Source organism: Culex pipiens, chromosome 2 (genome assembly GCF_016801865.2).
Source record: "Culex pipiens pallens isolate TS chromosome 2, TS_CPP_V2, whole genome shotgun sequence".
Taxonomy (NCBI): Eukaryota; Metazoa; Arthropoda; class Insecta; order Diptera; family Culicidae; genus Culex; species Culex pipiens.
In genome coordinates, this window is record NC_068938.1 from 184888896 (window position 1) to 184913072 (window position 24177).

General features: G+C 42.6%; 1 protein-coding gene across 28 annotated transcripts in view; it reads right to left on the minus strand.

Moving 5' to 3' along the window:
• The window catches only part of LOC120415366 (patronin), an 89627-nt gene that overhangs the window by 28446 nt on the left and 37004 nt on the right, over positions 1-24177 (minus strand). For 27 of the 28 annotated variants that reach the window (XM_039576884.2, XM_039576881.2, XM_039576886.2 and 24 more), the window contains exons 3-11: positions 21827-22138; positions 21630-21718; positions 20369-20534; positions 20076-20225; positions 19881-19981; positions 19662-19771; positions 17280-17456; positions 11301-11459; positions 11109-11231 (exon numbers count right to left, since the gene is read on the minus strand). In XM_039576884.2, coding sequence (XP_039432818.1) covers positions 11109-11231; positions 11301-11459; positions 17280-17456; positions 19662-19771; positions 19881-19981; positions 20076-20225; positions 20369-20534; positions 21630-21718; positions 21827-22138 — 1387 coding nt within the window. The remainder of the gene's footprint in view (positions 1-11108; positions 11232-11300; positions 11460-17279; positions 17457-19661; positions 19772-19880; positions 19982-20075; positions 20226-20368; positions 20535-21629; positions 21719-21826; positions 22139-24177) is intronic. The other variant, XM_039576871.2, reaches the window with a different exon arrangement.

Sequence of the window (24177 nt, forward strand, 5' to 3'; positions counted from 1 at the left end):
AGAAACCAACGAGAGTGCAAAGAGCAAACGGCAAATTGCCGGTGAGCAGCGAAAATCAATTGGCACCTTTTCGATATCGAATGCCAAAGATCGTTGCGATGCGTGGGCGGATGAATGAATGAGGTGTGAGCTTGTAAAACATTATTGCACTGCGACCGTATGTGATTGGTGTTACAGTTGAAAATGTGCATTTTTCCAATCAGTGCAATGCAGTTCAGGGCAACTTTATATGTTCACCAAGTGTCTACTAGCGGTGTTACGTAGCGTCGGGTCACGATGAGGGTTAGTTGAATTTATTTTGGTCAATTTATTGAATCTATTTGAAACAGAAAAAAAGTTTACGGGCGTGGTATCCATGTCTATGTTGTTTTTTTTTTTTTTTTTTTTTTTTGCGGATCGAGGTGGGATAGCCAGGATCAAGTCAGTCCAAGTCCGGTTGTGTAAAGGAACGGTAATGGTCGTGTCAATCACATGCGGATCGCTCGCACTCCATGGGAGCGGGGATTGAGGACATGATTGGGTAGGTTAAAATGAGATTGTGTTTGTGAGAGTATGTAATCGTGTAATGATGTAAATAAGCTAAATCGAAATTTCGTGCTCAATCGCCGCCCCCAATGTTCATTAAAAACCCCATTCGCACAAGTTTTCCAAAATCAGTACTGTAGGTTTTAACTGTCGAGACTGTTAAAACCTACAGAACTGACCCCAAGGAACTCGAGCGAACGGGGTACACTATCCACACACCAACGGACTTTTACTATGTGACCCTTAACTGTTCCAACAAAGGCAAAATTATTAAAATGAATTCATATGTTGAGGTTTAAACTCAATCAGCAAAGGTAATTATTTAACAAATGCAAAGAAACACACGTCGGGCAAAATTTTCCCACATAAAAAAAGTCGGAACTTGTATAAAATGTTTTACAGTCCCCTGTCCTGTCACGTTCGTCAAAAGTCTTGTCAATTTTGCTGAAAATCAAAGTGGTTAGAGTTGCAGTTAATCGTATTCAACATGACCAGAAAAGGCAGGCCTGTAATACGATTATCATGCATGAGTACTTAGCTTTAAAGAGGACGACTCCGCAACCGCCGTCAGATGTCCTCGATCACCTTCGCCAGCATAAGTCGCAATTGGCCAGTAACGAGTTTGTCCTGCTTGTCCTTTGACTAGCTCCGCCGTGGGTACCATCATATCGAAATCGGAGTTCCATTACGCTACACAACCCGGCCGCTAGGTACGCTCCAGTTGCTCCGAATTTTCCGACGACAGGAAGCATTCGATCATTCGGTTCCGTCTGGATTTATTCTTCAAAACTGTGGCACTGTAAATATTCTTCAAATAACTAATAAAGAACTATTAATATTTCCAGACACCACTCGGCAAAGATCAATGTGTAACATCTTTGACTGGCGCTAGTATGGGGAACAAATGCTCCCCTGCTCTTTCCGTATTGGTAAAGTGCATTACAAGCCCTCCGACCGTCCCATGCTTTCCAAGGGGGCAAGGTCCCAGCCGTGCGGAGGGGTATCCATGTCTATGTTGTTGTTTATTTTATTAACGTGACTTTAACCTAGAGAGGTCATTCGTCACTTATCCATGTCTATGATTTAGAGATATTTGAATTATATTTGTATTAATTCTATTTTACTCGAAATATCAGGTTTCCTCTATTTTTCGTTTTCGCATGCATTTATTTTTAAGAAACTGAAGTTGATCTTAAGCAGCGGGGCCACGCGGTTGCTCTGCAAAATTGTTTTCGGCTCCTTTTTTGCCTTCCTCACAAGGTTGAAAAAAAATCTCTTCGAGCGAATAATGATTGCCTGAAGAAAGGCCCTCTGAATATGCTTTGATCTCGTTTTTCCTGACTGCCACTTGATCGCTGGGTGTGGCAGAGACGAATAAAAATTAGAATGATTGGGTTTAGTCATCAACTTGCTGCGATCAATATCCAATCTTGCCCCTTTACTGCCAGCAGTCATGGGTTGTTACAATCATCGACAGCACTCTTGACGAATGACAGCTAGTCGTGGCAATTTGAGAATAAAGATTATTCTCAGCAGTCTTATTCGTGGGGTGTAACAGGCAGCGATTGATCGCAAAATTAATCATAGTCGCCAGATTTTCAACACTGCTTCCTCAGCTTACTGAGGAAAGGCTATAAAATCACTCGAAAAATGAACTTCTCAATTAGACCTCCTAGACCTACCTTCATGTATACCTATCGACTCAGAGAATCAAAATCCGTGCAAATGTCTGTGTGTGTGGTGGGACGGTGATAAAAAAAATATCACTCGATTATCTCGAGACCGGCTTAACCGATTTTGTCCGTTTTGGCCTCATTCGATCCGTCTTGGGGTCCCATAAGTCGCAATTGAAAATTATGCAGTTTGGTTAAGTACTTAAAAAGTTATGCCTAAAAAAACGATTTTGACTAAAGTTCGAAAGATTGTAAAAAGGATGTTTTTGTAAGAAAACCCGTCATGTTATACATTTTCCGAAAGGTATTTGAAAGATCTTTCCAACGCGTCGAAAACATTGAATATACGATAACCATATCAAAAGTTATAAGCACTTAAGTGTTTTTTAGGCACTTTTTGGAGGCCGGATCTCAGATATTTTGATGAAAACGTTGTCCGGATCTCTCATGCAACCTATCGTTGGATAGCTGAACAAAATAACTTTCCAAAGCGTCCGAAACATTGAAGATCTGATAAACCTACCAAAAGTTATAAGCACTTAAGTGTTATTTATGCACTTTTTGGAGGCCAGATCTCAGATATTTTGATGAAAACGTTGTCCGGATCTTTCATGCAACCTATCGTTGGATAGCTGATCAAAATACCTTTCGAACGCGTCCAAAACATTGAAGATCTGATAACCCTACCAAAAGTTATAAGCACTTAAGTGTTATTTATGCATATTTTGATAAAAACGTTGTCCGGATCTCTCATGCGACCAATCGTTGGATAAGTAATGAAAGACGTTTTCAACGAGCACGAATTGGATTGGAGATCTGACTACCCTATCATAAGTTGTAAGCACATAAGTGCCCTGCAATATGAAGATCTGACTACCCAATCTAGTGGTATGAATAATGAGTCAAATTGATAAAACACTGAAAAACACCGCCCTTTTGTGACTATTTTGGAAGGCACCAACCACCCTAGGGTGGATTAAGTAACGTTTTTCTTACTAACAGTGATAAAATCAGTCCTTCCTTTATCATCGTTGATCGGAAGGCTCACCGCCGCAAAATGGAAAACGGGCCCAAAAATACCGAAACATGGTTTCTTGCTAAGTTTGGAATGCGATGCACCAAAAGCTTCGGTTTTCTATCAGGAATTATATTCCGATGAAATATCGGACCGCACGGACCGGAAGATCGTGATTTTCGGAATTTTCATCAGATCTATTCATAAATTAGTAACACCTAACTAATTTTGTTTTTTAATGAACCAGCATGCAAAACTATACTGATCATACGATCCTTGAGACCCGTTCCAAGGATTACCGGTCTCCGTACCGGAACCGTATTGGGCAAACATCCTAAAGTAGCCGTGCGACATATCAAACTTCTTGGTTTTGGATGGGAAGTGCCCCTGACGATAGTTTTGCATGCCGATTCATTGACCGAAAAATGAAGCTTTTGGTGTTCTAAAGATAAGCATAAGCATTAGTGCCCGTACCCTTAGTTGCTACTTGGTTGTTGACCAGGGCCTCCAAAAGATACATCCACGTGCCGTGGAAGATGAGTGGGAGCTACCTTTCCTCGTATTGCACCTTCTAAAAGGCCCCTACCATGCTGATCACTACTGACCCCGGCTACGGCCAGTGGTAGGGTTACTGGGAAGTGGATGGGAATGTTAGTCCAATACTTGAGTGATAGAGACCGCCCAATCGACTGCATCTCCAACAAAATATCTCGTGAGTTTTGAGGGGGTTAGTAGATAATAAGAGGCTAATATGAGGTCAAAGAACTCGAGCGGAAGTGATGTGACCATGAGCAATTTGTTTTTCAGTTTAAATTTTAAATCTTGGGCAGTCGGCTGCGGAAAGATAGCAATATAAAATTTTAAATATTAATTTAGTTCGATCGCGATTCTCCAGCAATTCTTCGTCGGCGTGCCTTCCGATCAACGATGATGTAGGAATGAATGCTCTTATTAAAATAATTTTTGAAAATTTGGTGTAACCCCATTCCAAAATTTGCGAGAAACCGATGACGATAGTGATAAAGGCATGAAAGGACAACAAATATTTGTGAAAATTTTATTTTTTCATTGAAATGACTTTTATAAATCAGCGGCACCTATTTATGACTGAGTATGGAGGAGTTCAAGTACTCAACCAGATGGAGGGGCATTCGGCCGGGTCCGGTGGTGTAGTGATAAGCGTGGTTGCCTCTCACCCCTGTTGGTCTGGGTTCGATCCCAGTCGACCCCGGCCGTGTCTGATACATACATACATAAACTAAGAAAAATATCAGCATCGGCTTAATTGGATTGTCAAAACATGTTTACCAAATTATCCAAAAGCCAATAAATCAAATCTAGAGTCTGTTTTTTTAAAGGTCCAAAACAATAAAAACCAAAAGGATAAACATTATGTCAAATTAAGAGAGGCAAAAAGGACTTAGGACAGTGGTCAATATGGCGACTATAATGTTTAATTGTCTTGAGAGTTGAATTTTGCAATTTATTAAAAGATGGCGTATAAATCACTTTTCAAAAATGTGGTTTTAATACACGATTCTTGAACTCACCTTTAAAATTTTCTTTTAAAGCTTCAAATCAAAAAATCATGTCGAAATAGCGTGTATTTTTCGTTCCGTGTGTTTTTGCAGAAAGCTCGTAAAATTTCCTACACCACCGGGGGTTGAGTGTATTGGTTTTTAGTAAATTTTCGATGCAAATTTCACTTCGAATAATCGAATCACGAAACATTTTTTTTTGCAATTCCGTCGTGAAACTACTCACTTTTCCTGTCATTCTTGAACGATGAAATAGCCTACTTTTCTGTACCAAAAATAACAGAATCGAATAGCAACACTTTTCAAAATAAATGCTGAAAAGTTCTACTTTTCAGCACTCAAATGGGTGCTGAAAAGTTGAACTTTTTAGCACTTGTTTCGAAAAGTAACTCTTTTCAACATTTTTTTGATTAAAACGATTTATTGACAAAATACATGAAAATTTGACTTAAAATTTCACTCAGTGTGTGTTTTTTGGTGTTGGAGATAACCGAGTAGGCCGGTGCTAACGGAGAAGAAGGACTGCAAGTCAACAGTTAATTAGTGTCATTACCTGAATAAACTCCAAACCCTACAGACGTGTTTTAATCCACACTCTTCAATAACCAAGTGGTTATGGGCCCAGAGTAGGAAGTTTGGAAGATTCTAGAAGTTGAAAAATTTTCTCAAGAAGTTTTGCTGGTCAAGATGGTTCTACCGAACGCTTCCGGAAGCGGCGACGGCGTGCAAACGAATCCCCCAGGCTCCAGTTCAAGTCTAGCCGGGTTACCCCCGATTCAACGGCTGATTGGACGCGAAAACTGGTCAACCTGGAAGTTCGCGGTCCAGATGTACCTGGAACACGAAGAACTGTGGGAAGTCGTGCAGCCAACCCCGAACGCCGACGGAACGTTGCCAGCAGTGAACGCCAAGCTGGACCGGAAAACGCGAGCGAAGATCGCGATGCTGGTCGATCCGGAGAATTTCGTCCACATCCAGGAGGCGAAAACGGCGCGCGAGGCGTGGATGAAGCTGGAAGAGACGTTCGGAGATCTCGGACCGGAGCGGAAGATTGGCCTGCTGTGCAAGCTCATCAACACGAAGCTTGTGAACTGCAACTCGATGGCCGACTACGTCAACCGGATCGTGACGACGTCGATGCAGCTGCGAGGGATCGGATTCAACGTCGACGAGGAGTGGGTTGGAGCTCTACTTCTCGCCAGTTTGCCGCCGGAGTACAAGCCCATGGTGATGGCGATCTCAAATTCCGGATTGCCGATCAACGGGGACGTGATCAAGACGAGACTGCTGCAAGAGGTCGAGGAACCGCCAGTCACGGTAGCCCTGGCAACGAAGGACAAGCGGTATCCCACCAAACAAGCGGCAGGTCAGTCGAAAGGACCGAAGTGTCGGTCTTGCCACAAGTTCGGGCACATCGCCAAGGACTGCCAAAGCAAGAACCGACTAGGTGGAAAAGGACAGAGCGCCCTCAGCACCGTTCTGTCCACGATTGGCGCAGCTGAAGAAGACGAGTGGTATTTCGACTCTGGAGCGACCTCGCATCTGACGAAGGACAGAGGTCTGCTGGAGAACCTGCGAGACGGTAGCGGAACGGTGACGGCAGCCAACAATGGTGCCATGAAGGTGGTGGCCACAGGGGACGCGAAGCTGAAAGCAAGCTGTTGCCCTGGTAGCCCAGCCCTCGATGTCCGCAACGTGCAGCTGATTCCGGAGTTAACCACGAACCTGCTTTCCGTAAGTCAAATAGTTGAGAAGGGAAACACGGTGATCTTCGACAAGCGTGGCTGCCAAGTAGTGAACCCGGATGGAGATGTGTTTGCAACCGGAACCAGGGTGAACAATCTCTTCCGATTCGACGCTGAGAAGCAATCCCGAGCGATGGTGTGTCGAGAATCTGGACAAGCGGAGCTGTGGCACAAACGGATGGGTCATCTGAACGTGCACGGACTGAAGCAGCTCAAGAATGGTTTGGTAACCGGCATCAAGTTCAGCGACGACGGCATCAGCGATTGCAAGGTATGTGCCCTCGGGAAGCAGACGAGACTACCGTTCGGGAAGGCCGGGTCAAGAGCTGAAGAGCTGTTGGAATTGGTCCATTCCGACATCTGCGGACCCATGGAGGAGACGTCGATGGGAGGCAAGCGATATTACATCACCTTCATTGATGACAAGTCGCGGCGCATCCACTTCTATCTCCTGAAGACCAAGTCAGCAGAAGAAGTCCTGGCCGTGTTCCGGGAATACCACTGTCTGGTCGAGAGGCAAACTGGACGCAAACTGAAGACAATCCGGACGGACAACGGTAAGGAGTACATTAACCGCATGTTCCAGGATTATCTGAAGACGAATGGGATTCGGCACCAAACGACGGTTGACTATACGCCCGAGCAAAACGGGATGGCCGAGCGAGTCAACAGATCCATCGTCGAGCGCTCCAGGTGCATGCTCTTTGAAGCGAACCTACCGAAGCGGTTCTGGGCAGAGGCAGCATCCACAGCGGTGTACCTGCTGAACCGATCACCGACGAAGGGACACGCGAAGACTCCGGAGGAAGTCTGGTCTGGCAAGAAGCCGGATTTGTCTCACCTGCGCATCTTTGGAACATCGGTTATGGCTCATGTACCGAAACAGAAGCGACGTAAGTGGGATGCCAAGGCGGAGGAATGCGTTCTAGTCGGTTACGAGGAGGACACCAAAGGTTACCGAATCTTCAACAAGACGACCCGGTCGGTCACGGTCAGCCGGGACGTGAGGTTCATCAGCGAAGGAGAAACGAGTCACGCAGAAGTTGCGGCCACCGAGCAAGGTGCCGTGTACGTGAAGCTGGATTTGCTGGAATCGCCGGCACAACCTGGTACGGACGGTACTAGGACGACGCCAACCGGGCAGCAGCCGGAGCTGTGCCAACCCGGGCCAAGTCGTGAGCCGGACATTCCGTCGGATCAAGAGGATCAGTTCGAGGACACCTCGGATGACGAAACGTCCGGAGAATCGAGCTACGAGACAGTCGAAGAAGATCCAGCAGACGTGACAGTGACGCTTTCTCCGGCGCTCCCTCCACGCACATCTTCAAATCCACCCGTGTCACAGGTGTTGAGGCGAAGTGGTCGGGAGCGCGCGTTACCAGGCAAGTTGAAAGATTTTGATTTGGGCAACAAAGGTGTACCCCGATCCAATGTTTCAGACAATCCCGGCTCTGGACCTGCGCCGGCAGACGATCGACAAGGCCTGATTGCAGCTGGACGTCCAAGGAAGCGGCTGAACAAAGCGAGCAGCTGTACTGACGATCCATGCACCGTGGGCGAGGCGCTCGGCGGTGGGCAATCTGCGCAGTGGACGGCTGCGATGCAGGAGGAGTACGACTCACTGATGAAGAACGGCACGTGGGACCTGGTGGACCCACCCCCGAACCGGAAGATCGTCGGCTGCAAATGGATCTTCAAAACGAAGCGTGACTCGGAAGGCGCAGTGGTTCGTCACAAGGCCCGATTGGTCGCACAGGGCTTCACGCAGAAGTACGGGTACGACTACGACGAAGTATTTGCGCCCGTGGTGCGACAGACGACTTTCCGGACTCTCCTGGCCGTAGCTGCGAAGCGGAACATGGTGGTGAAGCAGTATGATGTCAAGACCGCGTTTCTCAACGGCGATCTTGAGGAGGAGATCTATATGCGCCAACCACCAGCGTTTGTTGCGGACGGCGACGAGCGGAAAGTGTGCAGACTCAAGAAAAGTCTTTACGGCCTCAAGCAAGCAGCCAGGTCGTGGAACAACAAGCTGCACACCGTACTCGCCAAACAAGGATTCACCAGATGCAAGGCAGACCCCTGCCTGTACAAGAAGGTGAAGGCGAACAAGTGCTGCTACGTACTGGTGTACGTCGACGATTTGATCGTGGCCAGCGATGCGAGTGGACTCCATCAAGAACTGGTAGCTGCACTGGAAAAGAATTTCGAGATCAGTCAACTGGGCGACATCCACTACTATCTCGGAATTGAAGTCGAACGCGATGACCGAGGTGACTTCTTCATCAACCAAGCGAAGTACATCAACCAGGTCGTCGTGAGCAACGGTCTGGGCGATGCGAAGGTCTCCAAGATGCCCCTGGACCCTGGGTATCTGAAGCAAGAAGCGGAAGGAGAGCCATTGCCGGACAACGTCGAGTACCAGAAGGTGGTCGGACAGCTGCTGTACCTGTCGGTGAACACGAGACCGGACATTTCCGCAGCGATTTCGATACTGAGCAGGAAGACAGCTGCACCGACTCAAACGGACTGGACCGAGCTCAAGCGGATCATCCGGTACCTGAAGGGGACCAGCCACTATCGTCTGCAGGTGAGCAAGACCGATGAACGAGCTGGACTGATCGGATACTCGGATGCAGACTGGGCGGAGAGCACCGCGGACAGGAAGTCGAACAGCGGACAGATATTCCTGTTCAACGGTGGGACGATCAGCTGGAGCTGTCGCAAGCAGACGTGCGTCGCGCTGTCAACGGCGGAAGCAGAGTTCATCGCGTTGGCTGAAGCGACACAAGAAGCTTTGTGGCTGAAGCGATTGCTGGAGGATCTGGACGAGGACGGCGCTGTGACGGTCAACGAGGACAACCAGAGCTGCCTCAAGATGTTGGAGAAGGAGAAGTTCAGCAACCGCACCAAGCACATCGCGACGAAGTACCACTTCATCCGGGACGTGAAGGAGAAGGACGAGGTGAAGTACATCTACTGCCCAACTGAAGAGATGGTAGCAGACATCTTGACGAAGCCACTACCGGGGGTCAGGATGTCCAAGCTGGCAGGAGCGTGCGGATTAGCACCAGCACCTCGAGGAGGAGTGTTGGAGATAACCGAGTAGGCCGGTGCTAACGGAGAAGAAGGACTGCAAGTCAACAGTTAATTAGTGTCATTACCTGAATAAACTCCAAACCCTACAGACGTGTTTTAATCCACACTCTTCAATAACCAAGTTTTGGAATTGCAAAAAATGTTGTATGGAACTCGTTGCAAAACTTGATTTTTCAGCACTCTTCGTATTTATCCAACTCGGTGAACCTCGTTGGATAAATGTACGACTCGTGCTGAAAAAATCCTCTTTTTACAACTTGTTGCATAAACTACTATTTTAGCTGTCTTATTTTTTTGATCGTCCAGTTTAAGTATGACCCCTAACCTGCGCTCAAGTGATTTAGAATTTTTAAATCCAAGATGGCGGCAATGTGGTGAAATATTGAAAACAACTGTTCAAATTTGACTTAAATGAGGCCAAGGAACTTGAACTTGACGTAACACAGAGAAAATTTAGAAATAGGAAAACATTGTTTTGCGAAATTTGCAAAATTTTCGAGTTGTAAAATGTTGGGGAATTAAAATTTTTCATCTCTGCGGATATTAAGATCAAACGTACTTCCGAGTTTTTTCAAAATATATCTGGGAGTTTTATTTTGGATAATTTGCAGAAATCAGTTCAATGCTCCATCGTTCTACTAATTATGTACCGTAAACTGGGGTGACTATGATAGCCCGGGGTGACTTTGATGGTTTTTCAAATGCCCGTATCTAAACATTTTTGACAATTTTGAGTATGTAAGCAATAAGGGATAGCTTATTATCGAACATATATGCAAATACGTGACTGTCACACTGGATGTATCAAAATTAGTGGTCAAATCAAATTTCTATCAATGTCACCCCTGGCTATTAAAGTCACCCCAGTTTACGGTACCAATCTAAAAAAATACTCTACCCTGGAATAAGTAACATGGTTGTGAAATCGGGTCAGCATTTTTGTTGAGGACAACTTTGGAAGGATTCGTCGTTTCAAGTATTTTTTGATAGTTGGTGTCGAAGTCGCTAAATCAGAAACCGAAAAGTCGTCAAAAAGCTACCCAAGTCCACAGCCTTGATAAATATCCAAGCATCATCTTCGATTTACGCTATCTACCAGAACGCTACAATCCCATGAGAATTGCTTTTGCATAAGCATTTTATTCCTCTGCGTATTGCATTTAATGGATGATTTATGTGTGTTGTGCGCCATGAGCAAAGATGGTATGTACAACGATTTTCGTGTGATGTGGCAGCATAAGTTCGTACCTTTCTCCGAGGACATCTTGATGCCTTGGACGGCTTGACATTGATTTCAATATCGTGTGCAGAAAAATAAATAAATAACACTTTCCAAACGGTGTCCCACTATATGCTAAACAAGAGCAAGCAAATCAGTCTAACGCCAAGATCAGAAACGGGAAATAATAAAGGAATGCACAGAGTGTAATAAAGATACAACAACGGAAGAAGTTAGAAGGAAGGAAAAGAAAAACCAAATTCACACAATCTTGGTGTGACCTTGAACACTTACCGCGTTCCTCCGCCTTGGAATCGTTGTTGGTCTTCTCCTTGGCTTGCCGTATTCGGGCCGGCACAAGCGGTTCATGCATTGAGGACAACGTTGGCACTCCTTTACTTCGATGCACCACGAATCCTAAAATAAGGTTTAAAGTTTGGGTTTTAGTAGCAATCGTTACAATTAACATATGCTTGGTTGAATTACCTTCATTTGAATCCTGGTACTGATCCTGTGGCTGATGTTGTGAATACTGTGGCTGCTGATGGTAGGGCTGCTGTGGCTGCATCTGTTGTTGCTGCTGGTCATGCACGTCCCGGGTGGAGTGGTGTTTCCGGAGGGTGTTGGCAGATGGAGAGCGTGTCACTGCGTAGGTTCGAAGGATAACAAAACACAAATCGATAACAGATTAGTGGGGTTTCCTTTGCGGTACTAGGTGATAAAAAATAATGGCGCACAGGATGATTTTGTGTGCTCTGAGGGGGCTGAGCTATATGCTATGCTGCAGTACGGATCTACTCAGAGTGATATGGGGTCGATTAAATGATAAAAATAAGGAAAACTATCACGATTGGCAAGACAGAAGACGACTCAAGCAAGACACGCAAAGCACATTGAGATGTATTTCAAACCTATCTTTTGAAATTAAATGGTAAACATAAGAAACACTGAAATTCAATACTTGACTATAAATGGTAAAACTGGCAAGCACTACGTAATGAAATGATAAATCAAAGCTGAATCAGATGAAGCACAAGCATTCATGCATATTTTTTTTTATATTTATTTTTAAAGGAACAAAAAGGTAAAAAATTATTATTCGATTGGAAAAATCTCATTTTCCCACACTTATCGTATCCAGAAACATAACAAAGATCTTTTCTAGATTTGCGTTTCACGAGTCTCCTAACATTAATTTCGCAAAGTTTAAAACTAAATCAAGTCTATCTCGGCATACTTAATCGTCACCTGATTTTTAATCCGCAAGCACTAAATATTAAACAATGTTGACAACAAAGTTTACGTTTGTGAGAAAAATGCAACTGCAAAACAAAATATGATAACACCCTCGCTCTGTCCGCCTTAATGAGACGATGAGCACTACTTCCATCAACTTGACGACGGCGCCTCTTAACTGCATTATCATTGAATCGTCCCAAAATAGGTACTTTTAATGAAAACTGATGAACACTGGTCCCAATTAGGGGCGGCGGCAGTATCGCACCCGCGCTGGTCAACACCATCGGCACAACACAATGCAGGCACAACTTGCGCAATGGTCCAGCAGTCGGGAAATGAAATTTGACGCCGTTTCGTGTCTTTTCGGCGCAGCAGATCTTTGAGGCGCTCGCTTTAATTTGGCGTTTTCGACTGAGTCGCGAACAAAATTTCGCGGTGAAATGCGGCGATGGCAAATGAATTAAACAGTACATGCTCGAGCAATTGCAACCTCTCCGGCAGCAGGTGTAAAACTGTTGAAAGTTGGCGGCGTGCATTTGAACCGTCAGCAGTACATAACAATTTCGCGGGATTTGAGCAAATTAGGAATTCAATATGCTGTTCCAGAGGCAAACAATACGATTTCGTTTCAGCGCCGAAAATCGCGCGTTAATTGTTTGCACCTAATCTCGGTGAGGGCAGGTCCCATTAATTACGACACGCGCAAGTTTTGGCTGGTGGAATTTCCCGGCTAGACAAAAAAAAAAACGCTCTCAACGGGTTTTCTCATGGCGCGATGACGGGGGTTCATCACGCTTGCCAGACGCCACCAGCACCCATTTTCGACACCCACTTGACATCATATTTTCCGGCGCAGCAGCATCAAACGCAGAGATTAGCTAGCCACGCAAGTGCTGAAATCAAGTTCGATGGGGCCGCTATACTCTTGGAGAGTGTGCTGTCGAGGGGGGAAGCACTAAAGATTTGGAGTGTTACACTGAATGGTGTGTACTTTGGGACGACGACGACGAAGAGTGCCCATTTCTGGGTAATGAAAGGGTTTGTAACGAGGCCAACAGTCGTTTGGGTCACTCCAAGAAGATACTCGATTTGTAGTACACCGTTTTAATGGTCAGTTGGACTGCTTGTTTTGTACCACAGAATCTTGTATTTCCCTTATCCTTTTAAACTTAAATTTATTGATGGGTATTTGTATATAGGTAGAGATTTCACTTACAGCCCAGACTGCATTATCCGATAACTCTCTAATTTTTAGCAAATTGACTATTCATTCATTTCACTTTTGTAACCAAAGACATTTGCATTTATTTACTTTATAGAAAAATATATTGATTTTCCTGCATGAAAACAACATGTAACATGATAAATAATCTACCTTTGTTTCCCATGAAGAAAATGCAACGTGAAGCAGGTATTAGACTCTGACAAACAAACAAACAAACTCGAAATTTTAGTTTGTTTACGTGCTTTTGTTTACATAAACGTCAGCCTGCATAAATTTTAAGTTGTTTGCGGTTTGGCACATTGTCAAACACGAAAACATATGAGTTTTTTTTGTTTATTTGCCATAATCTAATATCTGCTTGGCGGGACAACATCTTATAATATGGTAGTATATGCCTAGTATGTACAACAAGTTGCGAAATGGTAATTTCAAAAAAAATATGATTGAATAGATCTTTTGAGAGAGTAAGACAATAACAAATCAAGGTATGGAACCATTCAATTCATTCAATATTGATCGCGTTTTTCCAGCTTAAAAAAAAACAATAATCAGTTATATCTTAATTTGTTATTATTTTTCTTGTTGATTTAAAATTTCAAAAACCTATTTTTTTAATTTTTTTATTTTGATTATATGCCTGGAACTATGGGAAAGTTTTGACCAATTTTATCAAGGACATTATTTTGACCGTAATTTTTGTAAGTGTTGATTTATTTAATTATTGATATACCCTCTCAAGGACATCAACAATTTGCTCGAAAATTTTCTAAGTGTCCATAACTCAATGTGTTATTATTTTTTATTTTGCCTCACTAAATATATGTGGGTAATTCTCCACCAACTCACACAGCAGTTGCCCCGACCCCTCTTCGATTTGCGTGAAACTTTGTCCTAAGGGGTAACTTTTGTCCCCTTATCGCGATTTTACGAAAAAAAAGTTTTGAAAAAGCTGGTCGTCATCGATCATGGCCGTTCATGGTCACTCGCGACAGACACGGACGACGAAACAAAGAGAAACGCAAAAAGTAACTTTTCCAAAACTTGTTTTTCGTAAAATCGCAATAACTCGTGATGTTTATAAGCAAATCCCTTATGTCTATATATCAAAATTTTTGTAATTGTCTGCTCTACAACTTTGCAGAACATTGTTACACTCTAAAAAATAACCCTGCAAAGTTAGAAAAAAACACGAAATTTTAAAATGAATAAATGACCCTTCTGGGTCAATGTTGATTCGAAAAGTACATTAAATTTCCCATAAAATGACATGTTCCAAAAATTGTTACAGTCGAGTAACGGAAAATGGGAGAATTTTTAAAACTTTTTAGTGTTTTTCATGATGAAAAATACGTTTTTTCGGAATTCTGAGTACGCCATCAAATCGGGCGTCTAATTTGACATAAAAGTCTCTTTGACACCAAATTTCTATCTCATCACCGTTTCAGGCTGCAAATTATTGAAAAACACCTCTTTTTTCGCATGTTCAAAAATGGAAGGGGTCGTACCGCCCCTCCGTCACGAGGTATCAAAAACGGACCTCGGATTCGTGATCAGGGACAAAAGTTACCCCTTAGGACAAAGTTTCACGCAATTCGAAGAGGGGTCGGGGCAATTTTTCCCGATTTCGTGTGAGTTGGTAGAGAATTACCCATGTGTTATTATTTTTTATATTGCCAGAACTATGAACATTTTGACCAGTTTTGTCAAAAATATTATTTTGTCCATGAAAAAATGTGGTCTTTTTGGTGAAAGGTGAAAAATTTTAAAGTTGATTTGTTTAATTATTGATAATCCCCATAAGGTTATCAATAGTTTGATCAAAAATGTTGTGCAAAACGAAATATTTGATTATTTTTTAGAACTTTCAAACATTTTAAGCCGTCAGAAAAAGTTTACTGATTTTAATCAGAATTTAAGAATATGTTATATTTAATTGGAACCAAGCAATAATATAAAAATATATAATAAGCTAAAAATAAGATAACAATATCAAAATCAGTTATTTATTATTGTACAAAGCATATTACACCAATACCGATTGGGTCCTATAATTAAGCATAAATTGCTGATATCTCGTTTACTTTTTCAAAAGGTTTTATGTACATAGGACTAGGAGAAAAGTAATCTAGATATTATTGTACACAACGATAAAGGCTATTTTGCTGAGTATAATGACCCTTTGTACAACCACAAAGGATTAAAAACGGATTTTTAATTATTTTTTTAAAATAAAAATCGCAGTTCTAAGGAGACCATAGTTGATCCATCTTAAAATGTTGTCTTGTCAATTTATTTTTTTATTTTTTTTTGCATTAAAATGAAAAAAAAAAGTAGTCAGAAATGGTTTTTACCGATGTACATTAAAATTGACATAGGGTTTTAGGAACCTATTGACTTATAGGGAACATTTTTTCTCTGTTATCGGATTTTCTTGTAATAATTTGTGATAACAGAATGTGTTATTTCTCCAACAAATCTCGGTTATTATTTTGTGTTACTATAACAGCAATTTAGGCATTTTTGTTTATCAATATTTATCTCTCCATCCCCAACATTATCGCAAAAATAATTGCAGAGAAAATGCAACTGCACCGTTTGATGCCCCCGAGTGTGGAACCAATTTGGAAGCTGTGAGTGGCTTGGGGCAAGACACGATTAACCCACCACAAGAGCATGAGTGTTTCACTTGTCGATCGTCGTCGGGTTGAATGCCGGGACGGCCAGACAATTTGCATTCGCTCACGCGCCCGGGCGATCTTGTTTTGGCCACTGAACCGGTCCACCGCGGTTTGTTGAACCGGCTGTCGGCTGGCGGTGGAACGCGGAAGGCGGCTCCAAAACAAACATTGAAAAAGGCAACTCTGCAATCATCACCCCCCGAGGTCATGGAACACCTGAGCATGTGCGAGGCACCTGGCTGCACCTCAAGTCGTCGGTTATCTCGGCAAGATTTAAGGGTTGTTCGCCGGGAGCGATGCTAAGCAGGAATTTATGAATAGTTTGGAAAGATAGTGCGGGATACATTTGTAGCAGTTGAGAACATGTCGTTTGGGAAATTTATCGCTACGATAGACAAGTATTCATGTACGATTTATGGGTACTCCTGTTAAATTGCACTACACGAAAACGAATTGGGGAACAAAACTCAACCCTTTGATTTGTTAACTCAAATGTCCCCACAGGTGCATATTTATGCAAAAGAAACTATTTGTAAAGCATTTTTCTTAAATGAAGAAAGCGAAAGCTCAAGCACAAAAAAAGAAACATGCAAAATGACGTCACAGTCCAATTTCTACGGTGCAATTCCAAACTTGTTTTCAAACTGCCATACCGAACATATTGGAACAATCGAAATTGCCAAAACAAAACAGGTACAAAAACGAGCCAAATTATTGCACTGATAGCATCTCCGAATGCCACGACAAAACTACTGCTAAATTGCACCCAATACCGAAAAGATCAACTTAATTTTTAATTTGAAGATTTGTACGAAGGAAAAGGTGAAAGAGAGAAGAAATGTTGCGGGCCATTGGAATGGGAGAAATTGCAAAACAAAGTTGCAAAGAAAAAAAGAAGTGGAACCAAAAACGGGGCTAGCTCTCAGGAGTATGACCAAATGAGACGTGAAGAAGGTAGGTGGAAAACAAAAAAAAAGGTAAATGACACACAAAAATACAATTTTCGAAGCAGTTTCATTCCACTACACACTAAACAGCGATCGCGAAAGTTTGTTGTTTTAGCAAATGTAATGAAAAGACGTTTGTTTTATTTTAGCAAAAGAGACAAACAAGAAACAAAACCACACAAAGCAAAAACCAGAATGAAACAAAGAAAAGACATAATAATACGGAAAATAAAAATGGAAAAAAATGAATAAATCAGCGAGCAAAACACAAAAAAAAACGTTCGAATGAACTAAACCTATAAAAACAAAAGGTAACAAAAACAAAGTCATGTTTTTAGCACTCTAAAATCTGTCCCTGTCTGTGTGTGTTAGGCACCTTGGAAAGGTGGGCGGCTGAAGTGAGGGCCACTGCTGCCGCCACCGCTGCTGGCACCACTGCAGGCGCTGCCCGGTGGAGAATCGAATCCGCTGCGCAGCTCGGGAATGGCCACGACGGCCGGCTGGTTCGCGAAGCCACGCCGGTGGGCGATTCCGTGCTCGTTTGTTCCGGAATCTGCGGTTTTCGAAGGTCGCATACAAAAATCGTTTCGGAACGGACACGCGGGTGGTAGTGGGGGGGTACACAAAAGCACGTGGGTGAAAAAATATAGTTTTGAAGTAAGTTTACATTATTATTTTGTTTTGCTGCGTTTATTTTCACAGTGGATGGTATTATGGTACAAAGGAAAACGATCGCACGGTAGGTCTCTTTGGGGGAAAATTTCGACAAAAAACACCGCGAAATGTATATGGACGAGTTTATTTTCGCAGGACGCAGGATGATGCAAGGGTGTAGCGAAGGCAATGGTTTAAGTGATGATTTTGTAATGATTGTGAAGTTAAAAAATAGGATAGGAAACAATTGTACAGGTAAGAAGACTTGAACAAACTTAAAGAAAATGTATTTACAAAGTTCTTTTTAACAAATTCTGTTCTTACAAAATCAGAGATTATTTTATCAAATTTTCACAAAATCTTCTAACGGAAGGTAAAATAAAAAAATGTTATAATTTAATTCTGTAATTTGACTTTATCATCAACAAAATAAAAACATAAAAAAGTTGGAGTTACATTTCGAGGGAAACATGATTGAAATGAGATAATAATGATAACAAATAAAAAAGGCAACTTAGGACATGTTTGTAAATAAATAGCTAATATGCATCTTGAACAAAACAAATAACTTTCAGTAGATTCTGAAATAAAACTTCAATTTTTATAATGCAACTTGAACTTGAATTATTTGACCGAAAGTTGATTCAAGTCACTATAATTGAACTGAATTATACAAAAAGAAATATAAAATAAACAATTCAATTGAAGCAGTTGTCAGTAGTACGTAGAATTCCCATTCCAGATAAGGAGTGTTCCCTTCATTAGATATCAAAACTACTGGTGAGTCCAACGCTAGGTTAAGTACGAACTCTACTTTATTTAATTGTTCGTATAACATTACTCATGTCACGCACTACGGAATAAAGAGTTGCGAAAGTGGTCGCAAATATAAACAGTAAATTTCAAGATGCAACATTTGTACTTTCTGCCATTACGATAGCATTGGAACATAAACAAACATATTCTAAGAAGCTTTCCTTAACGAGAACTAAACCAGGATAATCTGTTGAAACAAAACGTAATATTTACAAATTATTCGCATACCAAATGAAAGAAGCACGTGAGGTTAACCTGCCAGATACGAGCCGGTCGCGTTTCAAATTCTTATTTTTTTCGCATACGGAAAAAGCAGATACCGTCAGCCAATTAATATACGTCTTCTGACGTAAGCACTCCGAGCACGCCCAATTTTCGGCAACTTTTTCATTTGTAGACGAAACATTTTTGTTGGGGAAATGACAAAAAAATGCAATTGCCGCCATTAAGCTGGCCGCCAAAACTGTACCGCGGAACTCACAAAATAAAAAGAAACTAAATTTGAACCAAAATGGCGATAGATGAAAGAGAACATAAATTGCATATCGAACGCAAAATAAAATGACGATGATATCATGACGGGGGAGAGAGTATTTGTGGTAGACATAAATGAGTAGATATCGGCGCTGTTGTGCTCTCTTGACGCAACCGCCACAAAATGCTGCACGTTTAAATCAAAGTGGCATCGATGACAGATTTTGACATTTTCAGAAAACAATAACTGAAGGTGATATTCCATTGCATGACACTTTGTTTACAAATTTGTCAAAAGTATTTTTGACAATTTTTGTGTCTGTCAAAACAATCACGGAAACTGTCAATATGAGGTTTTCTTTTACATGTAAATAAGGTATATAAATATTCGTTGATGGTATTCTATCTTGTGACATATCTGATGTAAAACATTAGGACATATCACAAGACAGCACACGAGCGACGATTTAAAGAATACTTCAGCGCGTAGAGAGCACAACACCAACGATACTATGAATCATTTTGCATGGTGGGGACGATCCTGCGTTTCGAAATTTTGTGCAATTTTTCGCCAAATGATTGCTTGTTTGCTCTACAGCCCTACAGGATAGTCCCGAACGGACGACGATGTCAAAGAACAGTAAAAGCTCGATCGGTTACGGAATATCGAATTAGGGGGGGACAAACACAAAAGTAGCGTCAATCTCGACGACAAATTGTGGGAAGGACTGCGCGACCGGGTGATGGTGATGTAAATATAGATAAAGAAAAAGGTACATATGTAAATGATGCCTACAATGGGTTCGTCACTCACCTGTTACCTGCTGCTGTTCCATGCCCGGGTAGCAAACGCACTTGGCCGGGTGGATCTCGAACACATTGAACAGATCTGCCAGCAGGACGACCAGATTTTGCTTCATGGCTCTGTGGATTTGAAATTCGGTAGGTAGGGCAAGACGATTATGATTAGTGATGCAGTTAAAGTCACGCCATGGTTGCTCGTAGCAAAAAAAAGGTTCAAACGATGACTCACCCTCGCATGTAGGTAATATCTTCTGGCGTCATGTGAAACACGGAGTATGGCAAATTTCGCTCGGAGAAATTACTAACTATGAGGATGTTGTGAATAGAGTCCTACAACAAAAACGGGCGGGAATTAATTATTAAGACCTTGGCTCCGCAAACAAAGCGGCATTAAGATCAATCTGAACGCGTACTGCGGACTTACCTCGATGGTTGGAACGTGATTAAAGTGTACGCTAGGCCAAGGAACTAGTTTGGGACAATAGTACGATATTAGATAAGCTAGGCAGACGCCGTCACACAGCTCGCGAAAATCTCGCAGCGGCGGAATGTCCGGACTTGGTAGCCGTTGACCCTGGGAAACGAGATCGAACAGAGGCTTTAGATTAATCGAGCAAAACCAAAAGCTCAAGAAGTAAAGAACCAAAGAAATTGCTAAGAGAATCGCAAGAGGATGGTACAAATTAATCAATGGCACGAAACAGCATGAGAACTCACGTATTCATCGACAGCAGGGCCTCCGCCGGAACCGCTGCCGCCGCCTCCACCGTTGGCCTGTTCGTAGTCGATCCGTCGCTTCAGCGCGCTGCACACGTGTGAAACCCAACCGAGTAAGGCAGCTTCGTGGTGCTGAGCGGGCTGGGACGTACTGCGGCCAGATATTCTGTAACACGGGACGAGAAGACAAAATTAATAAAGATTTACTTGAATTGCCATATTCACACAAAAAAAAATCAACAACGATTATACAGCAGAGCGCCTCACTCATCGAGAAATCCAATTGAGTGGAACGGCTCACCAAACCCCCACACTCAATCTCAACGCAGAACAGGTAACCCCCCATTCATCGTTCGGCGATTCATTCACGAATGCGCCCGCCCACCCACGTGTGACCGGACAGGTCATTCTCACCTTCACACCGAAGCAGTCAATAACAAACACTTCAACTTCTGTGCAAAATGTCGTCATGGTCAATCTTGCTGCGGTTTATTTCAACGACGGAGGGGGAATCTGGACTACAGTCCTCGGCTGCTCTTAGTTTGTTAACCGCAGCACAGTGAATTTCTTTGTTATCTTGGTACCGGTTCCGGGGTCTCCGCTTCGTGGCCTGGACCAGTTTCTATTTTTGGCAAGGATTGCGAGTGTACGGTCGGCCATATGACACCCACAAACTGACGCAGACAAAGAGGTTCTTTTTGTTTCGATACTGAACTTTGATGTTTTTTGGAAGGCGAGTCATTAAAATATTTAAGATTCATTCAATTTGAAACAAGTTTTTATACATTAGGCCATTGCAAATTTCATTTCAAGTTTTTGATTTATAAAAACGTCAATGGATAATTGAAACCGACAATGAAAGTCGTTTTTTTTTATTTTCTCACTTCTAACATTTAATTCGAGTCCTGCGACCCCATGTCAAAATACCAAATTACCAAACCAATTTTATCAATATTTCATCACCGGCATTTTGGCCGCCATCTTGGAACAAAAAAAAAACGTGTTAGAGCATTTTTAGGGTCATATTCGAGCTCAACGACTCAAAAAAAGACAACGGACAAAAAATCATAATTGTAATCGCATATCCGAAGTGAAATGTTTGCGATAACTTCGGATGATCAGGACTATACAGTCATCTCAATCGAATTTAGATCAAAACATTTTCTCAAATGATTATCAACGTAAACTAATGTTTGCATTATATTTTCACGATGACTGATTTGTTTTTATCACCCACAACCTCCCAGCCCGTGACACTTACCTTTCTAAAGCACTGGAAATTCTTCCACTGGAAGCCACTTCTTTTGCGTACAACACCATCATCGCTTCTATCACAGTCATGTGGGCATTCTGGGAAGGAGAAGATGAAAAAAAAAACACGAGAGATTAAACGGTGTTTTTTCCAAGGTCACGGCCCACCCGTGGTCTAGCGGACGGTCCAAGGTCACACACACTTACAATTCTAAGCGGATTCGTCTGGATCAGGACGGTCTCCGTGAGGGGCAGGTCGGGGGACTCGTTCAGTGGCACGCCCTTCCGGGACAGCGTCTGCAGGATGGACCAGTGGTTCAGGCTCTGGTAGTTTGGGTCCGAGTAGATGTTGCTCAGCACCTGGCAGTAGATGGACGCGTTCCCGAGCCCGACCACGATCTGTGGCTTCAGGTGGTCCAGGCCCTCGTGGTCCCGGTAGAAGGGATCTTTGAGGAACTCCGGCACCCGGTTGTTGTACGCCTTCGACAGGAGCCACTTGACCGAGGCGCGCTGTTTGGCCTGCAATGGGACAATGAGGAGAATGCGAATGTCGTGGTTAGTTCGAGGTTTTTTTGTTGCGAAAATCGGCGCAGAATAAGTTATTGCTGGTGTAGGGACTAGGCTCCGTGGGAATATTTGAACAGCTTTGCCGAAGGCCGCCGGTTTATGCTTTCTTTCTTTCCGTTTTACTGCTGTTGTCTGGTTCGCTGGTTGTTTATGATAAATTGATTTTCATCGTGACATAATGGGTTTGTTTGCTATTAACCGCTCTGGCTGGCGCTGCGAGGAACAGCCTTGGTTATGTCATGTTGAGATAGGTATTTGAAGGTACATAAGGCAGCGCGGTCTGGGGTCTCGCGAGGGGAAAGGGTTTGTTGATTGCAAAAATAGTATACCCAGAGATCAGACAGAACAAACGACGATGATGACGATGTGACACACGTTGTAATGTGGGTGGAAAAATGTATGACAAGGTTGTTGGAGTGATTTAATAACAGATTTATGCACTAGACATGTCCATGAGCTTGGACTCTCTTTTGTTGCAGTGATTTAGTACTTTATCTGTTTTGGGATAACCTTAATCTGTATTAACTCTTTACGACTCAAGTAAATCTTTCATTACTTTGACTTTTCGAGATAAACAAATATCAATGAAGTGCATTCCAATTCAATGTCAAGACATTCTCAATTCATAAAAGCGTTGAAAGCATTGCAATTACATACATTGTGTAATTAAGTGATTGACCACTTACTGCACCTGTTTGCAACCTTTTTACAAATAGCAAAGAAAACAACCCAACACACATAATTGATCCATCAGGCCAATGAGTTGAACACGTGCAATTAATATTTATAATTAATAGTGTCTTCCGTTCACATTTTCTTTCTGCAGTTTTGCGTTAATTACTGAAACTGCGCACTCCCCACATCATTGACTGCAATTATTGTGATTTGTGGGCCACATGGCGGTGATTTTTCTTCCGAAGCAAACATACATCTCTGATGATGATCGATATCTGCGAGCCGCAGGTTAACTCATCAATATCTCTAATCGATTCTCCCACTTCTTTTGGGTCGGCACAAGTCGGAAGCTTGCATCATCCGAAATCCTTCCGAGTTGATGCCCACCGCCATCGCGAAGAGAGTCCAAATGCGGATATTATGGTGTTGCATGCCAGCTTCGAAAGGCCTGGAAACTTGCAGCAGCGATTGCATCCGTTGCGCTCGCCAAACCACCAAACCTCGTTTGGTAAGCGGCGTTCGTCACGAGATTCAACCATAGCTAACAAGCATAAACCGGAGAAACAGCTCTTAAATAAATATTTAATATTCGTTAAGCAAATGACAAGACGCATTAAAAGCGCGGCTTTTTCTGGTTGGGCTTGAGAAATTTACCGAAAAAAGAGTACCAAACCAACTCCGTTCATAATCATTACCTACATTCTCCACGCGAGTTGGCTTGCTTTGCACACTCGTGTTCATCACGATCATCCTCAAAAAAAAATTGCTGCTAACCTACTAAACCATCGAGCCACCACCCTATTATCGACAATGCAATGATCGAAAATTAATAGCAGCTCTTAGTAGCAGTAGGAGGTAATAAAAGAAGACGCACGAGTGGAGTTCTACGGCCGGTGTGTAAAGTCGAAAAAAAACCATAACTCGATGCACCACCTAGATTCGCATATATTGATGCTTAACCCTTCCAGAACACAAATTTTACAATTGCTTGAGATCGATATTGAAATAAAATTTGTATTAGCAGCGTTATGAGAAGATTATCATAAAAGGGTTTGAAACTTAATATAATGTTGATATCTTTAAATTTTATAAACATTGAAATAAATCATCAGCTTTGTCAGGGTTAAACCCACGCGTTTAACTTGCCTAAAAAAAGTGCCTCCCTCTTCATCGATCACGTTTCACGATGATTCGCGATCGCGCATTCATCGACGAGGAATATGTTCCAATGAACTCCCCGTACAACCATCATGTTTCAAGCCGACGACACGATATTGTCTTTACTGTTGCGCGTTTTAGCAGTTGTTCACGTAGGG